Genomic DNA, 18,956 nt, shown 5'->3' with positions numbered 1-18,956 from the left:
GTCGGAGTTCCAGGGCCCCCCTCCATCCCTCCCTTCCAGTTCCAGGGTCCCCCCACCCTCCCAGTTCCAGGCCCCCTCCCTATGAATTTTAGAAGTCATCTTCTCTTACCTCATTGGGGTTACGTCGGCCGCCAGCAGCGGTAAAAGGCGTGCAGGCTCGGCCCTTCTCTCTCTTTCAGCTGTGGTCCCGCCCTCATTTCCTGTTTCTGCAAGGGCGGGACCACAGCTGAGAGAAAGAGAAGGGCCGAGCCTGCACGTGTTTAACCGCTGCTGCCGTCTGCCGTTACCCTGACTTGGTAAGTGAAGATGACTTAAAAATCGGAGGGAAGGGGCCTGGAACTGGAAGGGAGGGACGACAACACCCTCATGTGTGTGATGTCGCGTGTGACGAACCGGGAAGTACGCTAACATCACAACAGGAGATGGATATAGCGTTACAGTTAGCACGAACCCACTGCCAGGGAGTCAACTTCAGAACGTTGGAGGTGCTTTTTATTATAGTAGATTTGGTTGTTGCCCCTTGACTTGCTTTTCTGTAAGGCTATATCGCTCATTTGTGCTTCAGCCTCTTTCTTTTAAAGGAGTACTTTTTTTTTTTTTAGAATAGCTAATACAATTTTTTTCATTTTTAGTGATACCTTTCTGGAATTCTATTCCTTCTTATGTTAGAATTGAGATGAATTATGTTTTTCATAGAAAACTAAAACCTTTTTTGTTTGATAGATTGTGATATTGAGTTTGTTTTATTTTAATGTACGGTTGTAGCTTTGTTTTAGGTTGTAAACCGCAATGGGCCCTATTTGGGGATATAGCGGTCCATAAGTATCCTATTGATATTGAATGTGGGACTCCTAGACAAACTGGATAGACTAGGTTGCTATAATAGTAAACATTCCTCCATTAAAAAAAGTCCCAGTGCCTCCAAGAACTTACCTGACTGACTTGCCCAGGATGTGTTTGTAGAAAGACCGGGTGAAGTAGCATTCCAATAATCGGTTATCATATACAGCCTTGGCAACAATACGGCCCACAAACTTGAAGTAGCTGAGGTGGTTGGGGTTGCAGTGGGAGGAAGGATTGATGGTATAGGTAACCCTGTCACCAGGAGAGGTGCGGAACAAGGCATACATTGGGTTGAACATTTCCCTGGAGATTATCATGTACCACTCCCGGAGTAGGCCACCAGCATCCTGCCCTTCCTCCCCTTCAAATACTATGTACCTGGGAGAAAACAGAAGAGAAAAACTTATAAAACAAAAATGAGAGATTTTTCTTTACCTCTGCAATTCCCATTATATTAGTTCTCCCTTTCGGCCTGGACATTTGGATTATGTCTTTCTCCCCTTTAGACAGATATTAACACCCCAAGACCACTTCTTCGAGCTCTGCCTCTGACATCAGGCACCACCACAGTTGCTCCTCTCTTCAAGTTATTAAATACATCATATGACAACAACTCTGAAGGTACTGGAGCTCTACAAAATTCTCCATACAATCTGGGTGTCTCTACCTGATGAAGAGACCTCTTTATGTAAGTCTTCTCACTAGTTTGATCAGCAGGAACAGGGTCTCTGGCGCCCCCCTGCAGACTATCAGTTGGCGCCCCCCCCCCCCGTGAAAATGATCACCCCCCCCCCCCCCCATGAAAATGATCGCTCACCACTTGCCACACTGAAAGGAATTGTCAGCAATATTCTTAGAAACAAATTGCTATACATTGCAAAATAAGATAGCAGATGTAAATTCTCAAAGTGGACATATTCCAAACACTAAAATGAAAATAAAATGATTTTTTTCTACCTTTGTCGTCTGGTGACTTTCTTTTTCTGATCATGCTGGCCCAGTATCTGATTCTGCTGCTATCTGTCCTCTTAACTCCGTTTCCAGGGCTTCCTTTCCATTTATTTCTTTACTTTTCTCCTTTCTTCTTCATTTCTTGCTCTATATCCATTTCCAGCAATTTCTCCTCTCTCCCTGGGTCCTGCCCTCCCATCCATGTCCATTCTTGTCCCTCTCTGCCCTTCCCCCCTCCATCCATAGCCAGCAATCCTCCTCTCTCCCCTCCCCTCCATTTCCAGCAATTTGTCCTCTCCCTGGGCCCCCATGTCCATCCTTGTCCCTCTCTGCCCTTCCCTCCTCCATCCATAGCCAGCAATCCTCTCTCCCCTCCCCTTCCAGCAATTTGTCCTCTCCCTGGGCCCTGCCCTCCCATCCATGCCTCTCTGCCCTCCCATCCATTCAGGGTCTGCCCTCCCTCTCACTCCCCATTCCATCCAGGATCTATCCCCCCTCTCTCACTGCCCCCTCTTTTCGGCTCCCAGTTCCCACCTGCGGCTGCCCCTAGTTCCAGATCCATTGATTCTCCCATCCACCCCTGCCCCAGGCATGACCCCATTCTCCCTCCTGCTCACTTTTCAGACCCCAGTTCCAGCTCCATGCCCCTTCTCCCATCTGTCTCCCACCCAGTCCCTTCTGCTATCCAAGTGCCCCCCACCCTCACCCCATCTGTCTCCCACCCAGTCCCTTCTGCCCATCCGAGTCCCCCTCACCCCATCTGGCTCCCACCCAGTCCCTTCTGCCCATCCGAGTCCCCCTCACCCCATCTGGCTCCCACCCAGTCCCTTCTGCTATCCAAGTGCCCCCCACCCTCACCCCATCTGTCTCCCACCCAGTCCCTTCTGCCCATCCGAGTCCCCCTCACCCCATCTGTCTCCCACCCAGTCCCTTCTGCTATCCGAGTCCCCCCCCACCTTCACGGTCACCCCATCTGTCCCCCACCCTCACCCTGCCTCGTCTTCTCCCTGCCACCCGTCTTTAAAAAGAAATTGCCGACGCGATAGCAAGCGCAGCACCTCGTGTGCAAGTAAAAGAAGCGAATCCGATCATCTCATTGGGCCTTCCTTCACTGTCCCGCCCTAGAGGAAATAGGAAGTTGCGTCAGAGGAGGGCGAGATAGTGAAGGAAGGCCCAATGAGATGATCGGATCCGCTTCTTTTACTTGCACACGAGGTGCTGCGCTCGCTCGGCAAATAAATTTAAAGGGCTGGTGCGGGGGGGGGGGGGGGGGGGTGCCAGGATGAAGAGCAGCGGGAGCGGCGGCACCCCCCTCTCTGGTGCCAAAAGATTTAAAGTCCTCGGCAGGGCGAGGGTAAGCACCGCGGCGGCGCCCTCCAGAGGTGGGCGCCCCCCTGCGGCGCTTACCTCGCTTACCGCATCGGCACGGCCCTGAGCAGGAACACATCAAAACTGTAGGTGGGAAATAATCAGTTTACATCAGGCCTCGACAAACCCCAGGAAAGAGGAGCATCAGGGGCTAAAGAGAGGAGCAGAGGAGTGGCAGGGCCAGAACAGCCTGCAGAGGAAGACTCCAACCCATGGTAAGGCTGTTTAAAAATACTTTCAAAGAGCCTCTGCTTTTTTTTTTTTTTTTTTGGGGGGGGGGGGGGGGGGGGAGGAGGGGTGCATTGGGTGGAATGGGGACCAGGAAAGACTACTGTGTGGGATGTAATGTAGGGTAAAGGTGGGGTTCATGAGAGAGACCAATGTGTGTGATTGGGGGGGAGGGGCTGGGCCATGAGAGTGCCCACTGTGTGGAGATGGGGGAACTGAGCCATGAAAGAAATGGTGATGGGGGGGGGGAGGGTGAGGGATCAGGAGAAACTACTGTGTGGGATGTGATGTGGGGTGGGTCATGAGAGAGCCCACCATGTGGGATGAAGGCTGGAGGAAAAGGAGACACAGATTTACACACCTGTATGTTATAGATGTAGATTGCTACACTCTGAGGTGGGGGGGGGGGCAGGAGAGAGATAGAGATGGGTGGACCCTGGGGTGAGGGCTGGAGAGATGGAGATTGTTGGACTCTGGGTGGGGGTGGGAGAGAGATGGGCTGGACCTGTCAGGAAGGGGAACACAAGAGGGGAGATCAGACAGGGGGAGGGAAGAGACAGACTCGACTGGGGTTTGGAACAGAGGAGGAGAGATGGTGGACACATAGATGGAGCGTTGGTGTTATGCCAGACCATGAGAGGGATGGCAAAGATGGAGGGAGAAAAAAAAATGTTGAATAGACAGGAGACCCTGGAAAGGCAGGAAACACAGAGAAAAGTAGAAGAGACAGACCAAATCAAACAGAAAAATAAAATGCACAGGTAGAAAAAAATATTTATTTTATCAATTGGACCATGCCAGCTATGGGAAATGGGCATCTCTGGTATCTTTGATTTCTGTTTCTCTAGTATTGCTGGGGGTGGGGGGAGTGCAAACTGGGTGACTATGCTACTGGAGGGAGGGGGAGCGAAAACTGGTGTCAGTGTGCTGGGGTGCAGGAGCTGGGGAGGTATGTGTAGTTGGAGAAGATAAAAAGCTGAAGAGCAATATTGAGAATAGCGCTATGGTTATATGTGTGTGTGCATGCATGCGTGTGCTGGCTCGTTACAAGTCTGGCTCCTAGATGCTAAGAAACTTTGTCAAGCCCTGGTTTAGATCATTTTTCAAAAAAAGCAACACTGGGCCCTCAAGACTGAGGCAAAAGGAGTATTTTATTAGTGACCAGACACGGGCTGTGTTTCGGCGTAAAGCAACGCCTGCCTCAGGGGTCAGAGAAATGTCCTTTGTAAATGTTCTTCTTCCACACACCTTAACTAACATCTAATTCAAGTCAGTAGCAGTGCTACCTCTCCAGCAGCTTGCTATTACATAGCCTCCATTGCAGTCTCTCCTGTTCCTGGTCAGTTCAGCTCCCAGGTATTTGTTCTTTATACTGGCTCTGCCGGGAATCCGGCAACACTCCGTCCTTACTCCAGCCACCTCCACCACATGTACCGTTCTCACTGTGTAACTTAAGTAAAGTAAATCGATCTCAAACAATAGCCACGCGTTTTTAGCCTCACATTTCACATGAGCCAATAGTCTGGCCATCCACAATGAACATGAATACAGTCAGATCCTTCATAGCTATTGGTCCTCTTATGGAAGTAAAAAAAATGCGGTCTTACCTCTAAATTTCTTTAAGTTCTTAAGTAATGCCTCTCAGTCAGTAGATGGCGACATTTTGAAGCGTCATCACCCTCCTCAACAGAGAGGTGGGCTTCCTCTGCCACAGAAGATCCATTCTCCAGGACACAGTAGAGAAGGGGCAGAAGGATGCACATCTAGGCTGCAAGGTTAAAAAGTGGCACTCGATGCAGTCGCGGCCGAGGACGGAGGTCTAGACGCTGTCGTCGATGCACTCGATATTCCCGGTGCCGACGAAGAGCCCGAGAACAAAACGTTCCACTGGGCCAATCTCGCTACCCGAGTCCGCTTTTGTAAAAGGGCGCACAGACTACAGGCCTGCGGGCGGTGCCCAGCCCCCAGACACTGAAGACACGACGCGTGCCTGTCAGTGAGCGAGATTACCCGGGCGCACTGGGTGCACTTCTTGAAGCCGCTGGGAGACTTCGATGACATGGGCGGAAAAATCGCGCCGGCGAAATCAAAACTCGTAATTGCGGCGGGCACCAAAAAGAGGGGGAGAAAAAATTCGACCCGAGGCCTGAAAAGGGCCTACCCCGAAGACGAAAGAAAACTTACCGGGGCAAAAACTGGAAATAGCGGAAAGGGAAAAAGACCGAAAAGGTCCTCTTCCGAAATCCTTTTTTTTTAAAACGCGAAAGTCAAAAAGAGACGCGCGAGGTCGACTTAAGGGGCGTGAACGGCGTAACACGACCGTACCAAGCGCGGACAAAAGAAGACTGGCCGGCACGAGCCTGTTTCGGGCGGGAAGACGGCCGCGCGAGGACTAGCAAAGGCCTTTGCTAGTGAAGATTCCGATTGGAGGGGCTGCCGTGGACGTCACCCATCAGTGAGAACAAGCAGCCTGCTTGTCCTCGTCGAAGGAGAAATTACAGCTTACCTACATAAGAACCTAAGAATAGCCATACTGGGTCAGAACAATGGTCCATCTAGCCCATTATCCTATTTCCAACAGTGGTCAATCCAGGTAGCAAGTATCTGGTAGAAACCCAAATAGTAGCAACATTCCATGCTACAAATCCTAGGGCAAGCAGTAGTTTCTCTATGTCTGTCTCAAAAGCAGATTATGGACTTTTCATCTAGGAACTTGTCCAAACCTTTTTTAACCCAAATACGCTAATCACTGTTACTATATTCTCTGGCAAAGAGTTCCAGAGCTCAACTATTCGTTGAGTGAAAAAAATATTTCCTCCTATTTGTATTTCCATGTAACTTCCTTGAGTTTCCCCTAGTAACTTTGTACTTTTGGAATGAGTAAAAAAAATCGATTCACTTCTATTCATTCTACACCACTCAAGATTTTGTGGACCTCAACCATATCTCCCCCTCATGCGACTCTTTTCCAAGCTGAAGAGCCCTAACCTCTATAGTCTTTCCTCATATGAGAAGAGTTCCCATCCCCTTTATCATTTTGGTTGCTCTTCTTTGAACCTTTTCTAATTCTGCTATACCTCTTGAGATATGGTGACCAGAACTGAACACAATACTCAAGGTGAGGTCATATCATGGGGCGATACAGAGGCATTATAGTATTTGATCTTATTTACCATCTCTTTCCTAATAATTCCTAGTACCCTGTTTGCTTTTTTGGCTACTGAAGAGGGACTGATTTTTGTTCCACGTTTCAACAGTTGTAAACATTTGGAGTTCCTGAGGAAGTTTTTCAACGAAACCCTGCAGTGTTGGACTCTTGATGTTTTGAAGACAGCAATATAGCCCAACCGGGGTGTGAAGATTTTCACCTTGGTGTTGCGCTTCTGGTGGAATATAATCATTGGAAATAACCCATATTGGATCCATTTATATAGTGGATGGGATTTAATAGAATTATCAAAGAAGCTCACGATAAGCTAAGTGAATTTAAACATTCTTTATAGTGCCTCCTGAATATATGAACTATGAATTAGTCAAAAAAAACTTTATAAGAGGGATAGTGGCACGAGAGATACTTGTTGGACTGTTACTTTTAATATATTTTTTGAAGTGTTTGAGCACTATTGTGGTTTTCGTGAAGGGAACACGTATTAAAACAAAAAAAGAATAAAAAACCACGGAGAGGCTCTATGATTGAGATGCTCAACCACCCAATGAGATGCATAGATGTTGGGCAAATTCTCATATTATAGGGTGAGTTAATATTCTGAGAGCCCTCCAAAAATTCAAAAAATCAATAATCACATTAACAGTACTTCATCAAATAATGGTTTAAGAGAGCAGTCCTTCTTTAATGGTATTCTCGTGTCCACCAGCCTGGTCTCTTGTTAGAGGGAACCTATCAAAGAGCAGTTTCCAGGACAGGATAATCTGCACTTACAATCTATTCTTCATTTCCTCTGGGGATTTCCGGTGCAGCTCACGATACGAATCTTCGAAGACGTGATCCCGGCGCACATGGACTGCCATATCCTCTTTCCGCAGTCCTTCATCCAAACGTTCCAACTCCTGGCGAAAGTACCTGTTAAGGAGCAACAGAAAGTGGTATAATGTTAGAGTCCCATAAAGAAGGGACAGCCCCCCAAACACTGCACATCTTGCTTTATTAAACAACTAGTAAAAAAGGCCCGTTTCAGTTTTTAAGGAAATGGGCGCTAGCAAGGTTTTCCTCGTAGTGTGTATGTTTGAGAGAGAGTGTGTGTGAGAGTGACAGAGAGAGAGAGAGAGAGAGAGAGAGACTGTGCGAGTGTGTGTCAGAGAGAGAGTGAGATTGGGTGCGATTGTGTCTGTGAGAGAGTGTGCGTGTGTCAGAATGACAGTGTGTGTGAGTGCATACGTGAGACACAGCAAGACCGAGAGTTTGCTGAACCCCCTTCCCCTCCCCCCTTGTCTGAGTTCCTGAAACCCCTCCCACTTCTTCACATGTGAGTTTCAGGACCCCCCCCTGCCACTTCTTCCCATCCCTCCTCTCCCCTTCCCACTCCGTCTTTCCCCCCTCTCCGAGTTCCAGGACCCCCCTCCCACTTCTTCCCATCCCCCCCACCCCCTGATCCAGGACCCCCCTCCCCTTCCAGTTCCAGGACCTGACCCTACCCTTCCAGTTGATTTCCAGGAATCCCCTTCCCCCTTGTCGTTTCAGGACCCCCCCTATGTAGTTTCATGACCCTCTCCCCCCCCCCCCCCCGTGTCGGTCATGACCCCCCCCTTCCCTCCCCTGTCATTTCAGGACCCCCTTCCCCACCTCCTGCACGTTTTTACCTCCCGCACACTTCACACAGCCTCTTCTTTTGCTTGTTTCAGCTGTTCCTGTGGTCCCACACAAACAGGCGAAACAGAAGCGAAAGAAGGACCCCCCCCCCCCGTGTCGTTCATGACCCCCCCTTCCCTCCCCTGTCGTTTCAGGACCCCCTCCCCACCTCCTGCACGTTTTTACCTCTCACACGCTTCACACAGCCTCTTATTTCGCTTCTGTTTCAGCTGTTCCTGTGGTCCCGCCCGAAAGGACCACCTTCCCCCTCCCCCCATGTCGTTCATGACCCCCCCCTTCCCTCTCCTGTCGTTTCAGGACCCCCCTCCCCACCTCCTGCACGTTTTAACCTCCTGCACTGTAGGGACGCCACTTCACACAGCCTCTTCTTTCTCTTCTGTTTCAGCTGTTTGTCTGGCGAACAGCAGAAACAGAAGTGATAGAAGAGGCTGTGTGATGCGGATGACGTCACTGACCTACTGCCGGAATCAGACCACGGAGCCACGGTCCCAGGCAGGACCGAACGTTGGAGGTGAGAATTATTATATAGGATGTTTGAATATTACAGAAATCCTAAATATTGTCAATGCCTTATTTCAGGAAGAGTTTCCCTAAAAAAAAAAAAAAAAAGCTAAATTTGATCACACCTAAGTTTAAAAACAATTTTTAATCCTTTGCTTATTGAGAACTGCCAACCTATTTCCATTTTTCCCTTCCTGTGGAAGCTAATAAATGGCAACTACTACACAGCTGACTGACTGGATCTGCTGATACACTCGAAAAAAATTGCCACATTGAAATGGGGGGGGGGGGGGGGGGGGGGTTCCAGCTAAGTAATATAGCTTGGCTCATCAGAAAGAAGTTCTACCCACGCTAAACATCTTTGGCATAACTCTTGGTAAGAGGCAGACAGAATTCTGAATTCCAGGCCACACCCTAACTGAATAAGGCAGCTATCAGAGAAGCAGACAACATTTTACTCCGATCAAATTTTTAAAAGTAACAGTGCTAGTGTTTTTGCATCAAAACCTCTCCCTGTTCAAAAGGTGGAGAATAAGTTGCCAACCATTATTTTCAGACTAATTATCTGTTACCTGCCAAGTTAGAAAACTGTGTAGTAGCATATCCAGAATAAATTCTAGAGCTACACTGGAATTCACTTCTGTGTTATAATAATCAGATGGATCACTTCCAGGGTCAAGGATCATGTAACAGACAACTGATTTTTTAGTACACAAGCAAGTTTGTGAGGAGCAATCCCAGGAGCAACTTTCCAGTAATAAATAATTTATTCCTGCCTCCATCATGCCTAAAAGGCATGGTTGCTGGGTATTTTCAGAGATTTCAGTGCATTGTGTGCTGCCCTTTGGGCTCGCCTCTGCACCACGGATATTCACGAAGTGCCTGGTGGTGGTTGCGGCGTACCTTCGCAAACTGGGGGTGCATGTGTTCCCGTATCTCGACGATTGGCTGGTGAAGAGCACCTCGGGGGCAGGAGCTCTTCGGTCCATGCAGTGCACTATTCAAGTTCTGGAGCTACTGGGGTTTGTGATAAATTACCCGAAGTCCCATCTCCAGCCAGTCCAGTCTCTCGAATTCATAGGGGCTCTGCTGAATTCACAGACTGCTCATGCCTATCTCCCCGAGACAAGGACGCAGAACCTCCTGTCCCTCGCCTCCCGGGCCACAGCGTCCCAGCAGATCACAGCTCGGCAGATGTTGAGACTTCTATGTTAAATTGTACAGTGCTGCCTAACCCTAGTAGCGCTTTATAAATGTCAAATAGTAGTAGTAGTAGAGACTCCTGGGCCATATGGCCTCTACAGTCCATGTGACTCCCATGGCTCGTCTTCACATGAGATCAGCTCAATGGACTCTAGCTTCCCAGTGGTGTCAGGCTATAGGGAATCTAGATGATGCCATCCGCCTGCCCACCAGCTGTCGCAATTCGCTGCGCTGGTGGACGATTTGGCCAAATTTGACCTTGGGATGCCCGTTTCAAATTCCTCAGCCGCAAAAAGTGCTGACGATGGATGCATCTCTCCTGGGGTGGGGGGCCCATGTCGATGGGCTCCACACCCAAAGGGTGTGGTCCCTCCAGGAAACGGGTCTTCACATCAATCTCCTGGAGCTCTGAGCGGTCTGGAACGCGCTGAAGGCTTTCAGAGATCGGCTGTCCTGCCAAATTATCCAAATCCGGACAATCAGGTTGCAATGTACTACATCAACAAGCAGGGGGGCACCGGATCTCACCCCCTATGTCAGGAAGCCGTCGGGATGTGGCGCTGGGCAGGCCAGAACGGCATGCTTCTCCAAGCCACGTACCTGGCAGGCGTAAACAACAGTCTGGCCGACAGGCTGAGCAGACTCATGCAACCGCACGAGTGGTCCCTCCATTCCAAGGTGGTACGCAAGATCTTCCGAGAGTGGGGCACCCCCTCGGTGGACCTTTTCGCCTCACAGACCAACCACAAGCTGCCTCAATTCTGTTCCACACTGCAGGCTCACGGCAGACTAGCGTCAGATGCTTTTCTCCTACATTGGGGGGAGGGCCTCCTGTATGCGTATCCTCTCATACCTTACTGAAACTCAAGTAAGACGGCGGCACCATGATCCTGATCACGCCCTTTTGGCCCTGTCAGATCTGGTTCCCTCTTCTTCTGGAGTTGTCCTCCGAAGAACCGTGGAGATGGAGTGTTTTCCGACCCTCGTCTCGCAGAACAAGGTAGTGCTTCTGCACCCCGACGTTCAGTCTCTGGCTCTCACAGCCTCGATGTTGAGGGCGTAGACTTCGCTGCCTTGGGTCTGCTTGAGGGTGTCTCCCGCGTCTTGCTTGCTTCCAGAAAAGATTCCACTAAGAAGAGTTACTTTTTCAAGTGGAGGAGGTTTGTCGTCTGGTGTGAGAGCAAGGCCCTAGAACCTCGTTCTTGTCCTGCACAGACCCTGCTTGAATACCTTCTGCACTTATCGGAGTCTGGTCTCAAGACCAACTCAGTAAGGAGCCACCTTAGTGCAATTAGTGCTTACCATCATCGTGTAGAGGGTAAGCCCATCTCTGGACAGCCTTTAGTCGTTCAATTCATGAGAGGTTTGCTTTTGTCAAAGCCCCCTGTCAAGCCTCCTGCTGTATCATGGGATCTCAACGTTGTCCTCACCCAGCTGATGAAACCTCCTTTTGAGCCACTGAATTCCTGCCATCTGAAGTACTTGACCTGGAAGGTCATTTTCTTGGTGGCAGTTACTTCAGCTCGTAGAGTCAGTGAGCTTCAAGCCTTGGTAGCTCATGCTCCTTATACTAAATTTCATCATAACAGGGTAGTCCTCCGCACTCACCCTAAGTTTCTGCCAAAGGTGGTCTCGGAGTTCCATCTGAACCAGTCAATTGTCTTGCCTACGTTCTTTCCCCGTCCTCATACCCGCCCTGCTGAACATGAGTTGCACACATTGGACTGCAAGAGAGCATTGGCCTTCTACCTGGAGCGGACACAGCCCCACAGACAGTCCGCCCAATTGTTTGTTTCTTTCGACCCCAATAGGAAGGGGGTCGCTGTCGGGAAACGCACCATCTCCAATTGGCTAGCAGATTGCATTTCCTTTACTTACGCCCAAGGCTGGGCTGACTCTTGAGGGTCATGTCACGGCTCATAGTGTTAGAGCCATAGCAGCGTCAGTGGCGCACTTGAAGTCAGCCACTATTGAAGAGATTTGCAAGGCTGTGACGTGGTCTTCAGTCCACACATTCACATCTCATTACTGCCTCCAGCAGGATACCCGACGTGACAGTCAGATTGGACAGTCGGTGCTGCAGAATCTGTTCATGGTTTAAATCCAACTCCACCCTCCTGGACCCGGTTTTATTCTGTTCAGGCTGCACTCCCAGTTAGTTGTTCTTCGTAGGTCAATTTTTGTTATGTCCTTGCCGATGCGAGGCCCAATTGACCCTGTTTGTTGTTTTGAGTGAGCCTGGGAGCTAGGGATACCCCAGTCGTGAGAACAAGCAGCCTGCTTGTCCTCGGAGAAAGCGAATGATACATACCTGTAGCAGGTGTTCTCCGAGGACAGCAGGCTGATTATTCTCACCATCCCTCCCGCCTCCCCTTTGGAGTTGTGTCTTTCTTATTCCTTTGCTTGTTATTTAGCTGAGCAGGAGCTGTCGCGCAAGGGCGGGAGGGTGGCTGCGCATTGCGCGGTGGGTGTGCCCCGCGTGCGGGACGTCCCGCGGGGCTTTTCTTCCAGTTGGAGGGGGCTGCCGTGGATGTCGCCCAGTCGTGAGAGCAATCAGCCTGCTGTACTCGGAGAACACCTGCTACAGGTATGTATCATTTGCTTTCGGGTTCCTCTTTCCCACATGCATCACTTTGCACTTGCTCACATTAAACGTCATCTGCCAATTAGTAACATAGTAGATGACGGCAGAAAAAGACCTGCATGGTCCATCCAGTCTGCCCAACAAGACAACTCATGTGTGCTACTTTTTGTGTATACCCTACTTGGATTTGTACCTATACTCTTCAGGGCACAGACCGTATAAGTCTGCCCAGCACTATCCCCACCTCCCAACCACCAGCTCTGGCACAGACCGTATAAGTCTGCCCAGTCTTGTAAGGTCCTCATGTAATTTTTCACAATCCTCCGATTTGACAACTTTGAATAAATTTGTGTCATCAACAAATTTAATTACCTCACTAGTTACCCTTCTCCATGACCATTTAACCCTACTCTCTGTTTTCTATCTTTTAACCAGTTTTTAATCCACAATAGAACACTACCTCCTATCCCATGACTCTAATTTCCTCTGGAGTCTTTCATGAGGTACTTTGTCAAACGCCTTCTGAAAATCCAGATACACAATATCAACTGGCTTACCTTTATCCACATGTTGGTTCACCCCTTCAAAGAAATGTAGTAGATTGGTGAGGCAAGATTTCCCTTCACTAAATCCATGTTGACTTTGTCTCATTAATCCATGCTTTTGAATATGCTCTGTAATTTTGTTCTTAATAATAGTCTCTACCATTTTGCCCAGCACCGGCGTCAGACTCACCGGTCTATAATTTCCCGGATCTCCTCTGGAACCTTTTTTAAAAATTGGCGTTACATTGGCCACTCTCCAATCTTCCAGTACCACGCGCGATTTTACGGATAAATTACATATTATTAACAATAGCTCCGCAAGCTCAATTTTCAGTTCTATCAGTACTCTGGGATGAATACCATCCGGTCCCGGAGATTTGCTACTCTTCAACTGCCCCATTACGTCCTCCAGGTTTACAGAGAATTCATTAAGTTTCATTATTAGACGAACTTTCCTTCCTGTAACCTAATCCACTCTGTCTCCTCTACCTAAACTATGTATTTCTCTTCTCCGGAACTGGTATTTACCATTTATGGAACTATGTAAGCCACATTGAGCCTGCAAATAGGTGGGAAAATGTGGGATACAAATGTTATAAATAAATAAAAAATAATATGATTACCAGATATGCCAAAGGTTCTTGTATCTTTATCCTCATTATATAAGATTTGCAAGGGGAAGGGGGTCTTTAGCTTAATGATTCACTGAGGCTTGATGCTCAAAACTCCAGCACTGCTCCGAATAGTGCGATAAAAATACAGCCGAACTGCGCAAAACAGCAACGCACTAAAGCTCAATGCTAATGAGATGCAAATATAGGCACACTCATAATGTTGAGCATTAGGGAGTTCAGCAGGACTGTGCTTGGAATATGTGCAGAAAGGTTCTGTGTTAAGCTCGGCTCCTGTGCACATAAACCTGGTAAAATCCAAACCTGAAGCATACATTAGCGTCTGTTTTCTGGGCCTAAATATGAGCTTTTATTTTTTTAGCTTAAACGTTTATATTTAGACACAGGAAACAGATGCCAATGTGTGCTTTCGCTTGGGTCTGCTGTTTCTCATGACCAGCACTTAAGGGCTTGCACGGGCTTCCTTCTGCTTCCAAAAGCAATGAACTGGCAGATTTTGCAGAAAGAGTCATGAGCGAAGCATGAGAAATCCTCTCTTCCAACAGCTTCATGCCTGCTCTGACCTGGCGTTATTTTTTACAGCGGTAAGGCAGTTTTGTTTCGGGTGCTCTTTTCTGAGCATTGGGGAAGAATACAAAATGACTTCATAAACATGAGCTTGATCACATTAGCATGCTAATTGTGATGTTTCTCTGTGCACTTGTTTGTTCCCGCACACTGGGCCTCTGAACACTCTGTGCAAGTAAATGCAGGTGCTAGTATGGTGATAATGGCCTCTAGCACCCGCGTTTACTTTTGAGCATCAGGGACTGAATGAATTACTGGCCCTGAGATGCTATTCCCTTATGAGACCAATTGTCTTTAATCCCTGAAAGGTAATAATTGTGATGACTCCCAATGTAGTAATAATTGTAGACCTGTAGCTAATTTCCCTTTATTAGCAAAGTTATTTGATGCTATTGTACAGCAAGTACAAGATTCTCTCTTGACGAGGTATTATATGATGCACAATCTGGATTTAGAAAGTTTTTTTTTAGCACAGAGACAGCACTGGTTGTCATTTCAGAACAACTTCAATTTTGTTTGGATAAATGCCAGTCTAGATCAGTTGTGCAACAAAATTGTTCAGCTACTTTTGATATAGTTGATCATCACATTTTTTTTTTTACTAGTCAAATTAGGTATGGGCGGATCAGTGTTGAATTGATTTAAGACATTTATCAGAGATCTATGCAGGTTCTTTTTAAAGGAAATAATTCAGAAGTCAATATGTGGTTCTGTAGGATCACTATCATCACTGAGGGGTCCTTTTACTAAGGTGTGCTGAAAAATGGCCTGTGGTAGTGTAGGCACGTGTTTTGGGCACGTGCAGAATCATTTTTCAGAACACCTGCAAAAAATGCCTTTTTAAAATTTTTGTCGAAAATGGACTTGCAGCAAAATTAAAATTGCCGCGTGTTCATTTTGTGTCTGAGACCTTACCGCTAGTCCTAACAGTGAAGTCTCACATGGTAACTGGGTGATAATGATCTACACACGTCCGATATGCGCGTCCGAAAATAAAAATTATTTTTTGGATGTGCGCCAAAAATGAAATTACCACAAGAGCCACGCGGTAGCTGGGCGGTAACTCCATTTTGGTGCGCATTTGGCACATGTAGACGCTTACGCGGCTTAGTAAAAAGGTTCCTAATTTTTTGTTCAAAAACTGAGAGTCCTTATTGAGATATATATGGTGTTTCAAGCAATTTTCAGTTATTTGTCCACATTCTGTTAGCTTTGTTATAGACTAATCAGGAAGACTAATCAAAGTTGGACTACTCTTAACTAGGAGAGCATTCCACACACTAGTCTCCATCTCCTGATGTCACCTTCGAGTGTGACTGCATTCCCCTTTTAACAGAAAACCCCTGTTACAGGTTAACCAACTTAATTTTTTCAGTGGCACATAACTGGATAGCACCGCTGAAATTCCAAGGAGACCACCACAGCACTATGTGCTTAGCTCCCGGGTGGTCTTGGGGCAGGGTCAGGGCAGTTCTGGAAGTTAGTCAGGCATGCTGATATTCAGTGGCAGTACCTGGATAGGTGCCAGCTAAATATCAAGGCACAATTTAGCTGGTGGTAGCCAGCATTTAAAAAAAAAATGCTGACCATTACCCCCATGATCTTTATTTATAAGTTACCTAAGGGTTATTTTTATGTTTTCCTTTTTTTACATATTTGCACAATTTATGTTTATATTGGTAATGGTTTTGTTCTTATATGATTTATTTTTACACAACATTAAGGTAAGTAGGATAAAAATATGCAATGCAGGAGAAACTAAGACTCAGGCCCTGATGCAGTAAATGAATGGCATGCACATTACAGCAGCTTTAAGTGTACACTAACAGAACAGCACACAACACTGTAATAATCTGCAGCATGGAATGGCTCACACGTGTACAGGAAGGGAGATACTGGGGGGGGAGGATGGTATTCTCGCTTCCTATCCCCCTCCTCCATTGGGGCTTTCTGGTCGAGGGAACTCCTAGCCTGGGTAACCTGAAGGGAGCTGGGGAACTGACCAGTAGTAACCCCCTCTTACTAATCGCAGGGATGGCAGCAGCAACACTGTACAAGAGCTAGGAGCAGCAGCATGGATGGAAAAAGTAGGTCTCCAGGGTTGCATGATTTCTGTGGCCATCATAATGGGTTATAGCCACAGAAAGTTTGATGAGCAGTGCACTAGCATCTATTTTATCTTCTGATCTGAATACATGTATGATACAGTCATAATCCGAAGCCTGTGAACTTTGACAAATTTAGTTAAGATGCCTATAGGCTCACTTCTCCATCACATAACTAGAACATGCAGTTAAAATAAGGTAGAAGTCTTAACCTACTTGCGTTTCACATCGAAGTCTAAGACTCGGATGTAGTCTACTAGCACAGCAAATGGTCCATCAGCAAGATGTGTTGTGGACTGGCGAAGGATCTGGTTTAACACAGTGCGATGAGTCTCTGACAAAAAAGACAAAACATAAGCCCCTGTCTCTTCGCTAGGATTAACTTTGGTATACATTTTACATTCCATGACATACACATTCCCTTTCAACCTGCTTGACATGAATAACTTACTTCCTGAAGCTCATTTAATTTCTTTACTTGTTACACATACCATCTCCATCCTCATACCTATTCCATACAAACTGGAAATTCACTCACTCACCTCCTATAGCCCACCTCCATCCTTATAAAGGAATATAAGGAATTTCCAACCATAGAACACTAAACATATCCTTCTCTCTTGCTCAGCACAGTTCCTTCCTGTGCTAGAGCCAGATGACTGTTTTATTCAAAAGTAAAAGGTATTAATCTGAAATGATTGTTCAGAATCCCTAGGTTCAGGATGCGCCTAGGAGAGCCTCCACTAACCTGCAAATCGAAGGAATTTCTGTGTGTCAGGAGGCAGGCTGGAAGAGATGTGCATAGATGAGGGCTCCCGTGAGAAGAAAGGATCCAGTGAGGATGGTGTGGCAGGGGTCAGGGGGGCTGGGGAGAGTGGAGGAGGTTCATCTTTGATGTGTGACAGCTGGCTCTCCCGTGTATCCCGTGCAGGCGGCTTGCTCTCCCGCTCTGTGGCATGCACTAGGAAGAAAGCCTCAACAGCTGGTTGTAACACTGCAAGAAGGGAAACAAAGTATATATTACCACTACTTTATGGCATATGTTTATCTTTTAAGAGCAGGTTGCTGAGCATCTATTCACCTAACACAGCATGCTGGTCATGAGACTCTTCTAGCTCCTTCAGACACTCTCCTAACATATCCCACAACTCATCCAAGATCAGCTGTTCACTGAGTAGTGGTAGTTCAGGAAGTCGCTCCTCCTTCTCTTTCTCTCCCTGCTGCGATCCTTCTGAACCTGCAAAAAGAGGGGAAGAGGTTATCATCATCTGAGGGAAAAGCAGGTGGTGGTTGTACAGCTACACACCTTGTACCCTATGCTACTAGAGGAAAAAGGAACAAACTATAAAGCAAAGTTACTAACCTGTAGCAGATGTTCTCCAAGGACAGCAGGATATATATTCTCATCTGATGGAGCCCCGGTGCAGATGATACCCAGCATTCTGTATCTTTAAGCCTTTGGGAGCATCGCACCACGCAAGTGCAAGTGACTTCTCGCCTGACATGAGCTAGCGGGAACAGAAGTACAGTATCAAAGCTAAAAGAATACAACTCCTAGGGGAGGTGGGAGGGAATGTGAGAATACATGTCCTGCTGTCCTCAGAAAATACCTGCTACAGGTGAGTAACTTCGTTTTCTATGAGGATGAACAGGACACTGTATCTCACATATAGAAATCCATAGCTACCAGGCTCACAGAAAACTACAAATCAAGAAACGGACTTGCAATGGCAAGGCCAACTAGAAGCCAACCAAAATTAACTTATATATACTCCCGTTGTAAGGGTGCAGCCTAGAACAGAATGAAAATGGGCATAGGAGGGTGGAGTTGGATTCTATATACCAAATAAATTCTGCAGAACTGTCTGACTGAATTAAATGTTGCATCAGGTATTCTGTTCAAGGCAATAATGAGATATGAATGTGTGAACTGAAGGCCACATTGCAGCTTTGCAAATCTCTTCAATGGAGGCTGACCTGAAATGGGCTACCAACTCAGCCATGGCTCTGACATTAAGAGCCATAATATGACCCTCTAGCATCAGCCCAGCCTGGGCATATGTGAAAGTCACGCAATTCGCTAGCCAATTGGATAAAGTGCATTTACTGATGGCTGCCCCCATCTTGTAGACTATCTACAGGTTTTAGCCTGCTATAGCTAGAAGACCAAGGCTCGCAGTCCAACATGTGTAGTGCGCTTTTGCCAGGATAGTCATGAGGTTCAGGGAAAACTGCTGGAAGGACAATTGACTGGTTAAGATGGAACTCCAATACCACCTTAGGACAGAACTTTGGATGCATGCAGAGAACTACTTTGCTATGGTGAAACTTTGTGTAAAGTGTATCAGCAGTACAGCCTGCAGTTCACTGAGTCTGTGAGCTGAAGTGATTGCCACCAAAAACAAGACCTTCCAGGTCAGGTATTTCAGATGACAGCAATCAAGAGGCTCAAAAGGACCTTTCATCAGCTGGATGAGGACAACGTTGAAGTCCCATGACACAGTCAGAGATCTGATAGGGGGCTTTGTCAACAGGAAACCTCTCATGAATTGAACAACTAGAGGATGTACAGAGATGGGCTTACCTCCTACATGGTGATGG

General features: G+C 47.2%; 1 protein-coding gene across 1 annotated transcript in view; it reads right to left on the bottom strand.

Moving 5' to 3' along the window:
• The window catches only part of HUWE1 (HECT, UBA and WWE domain containing E3 ubiquitin protein ligase 1), a 1,034,695-nt gene that overhangs the window by 71,326 nt on the left and 944,413 nt on the right, over positions 1-18,956 (bottom strand). The window contains 5 exon segments of the mRNA XM_030194273.1: positions 934-1,221; positions 7,331-7,471; positions 16,572-16,689; positions 17,104-17,349; positions 17,437-17,592. Of these exon segments, the coding sequence (XP_030050133.1) occupies positions 934-1,221; positions 7,331-7,471; positions 16,572-16,689; positions 17,104-17,349; positions 17,437-17,592 (949 nt within the window).

The sequence above is a fragment of the Microcaecilia unicolor genome, chromosome 2 (assembly GCF_901765095.1).
Source record: "Microcaecilia unicolor chromosome 2, aMicUni1.1, whole genome shotgun sequence".
Lineage (NCBI taxonomy): Eukaryota > Metazoa > Chordata > Amphibia > Gymnophiona > Siphonopidae > Microcaecilia > Microcaecilia unicolor.
The sequence above is the reverse complement of the archived record's forward strand: the minus strand, read 5'-3'. Positions and strand labels throughout refer to the sequence as shown.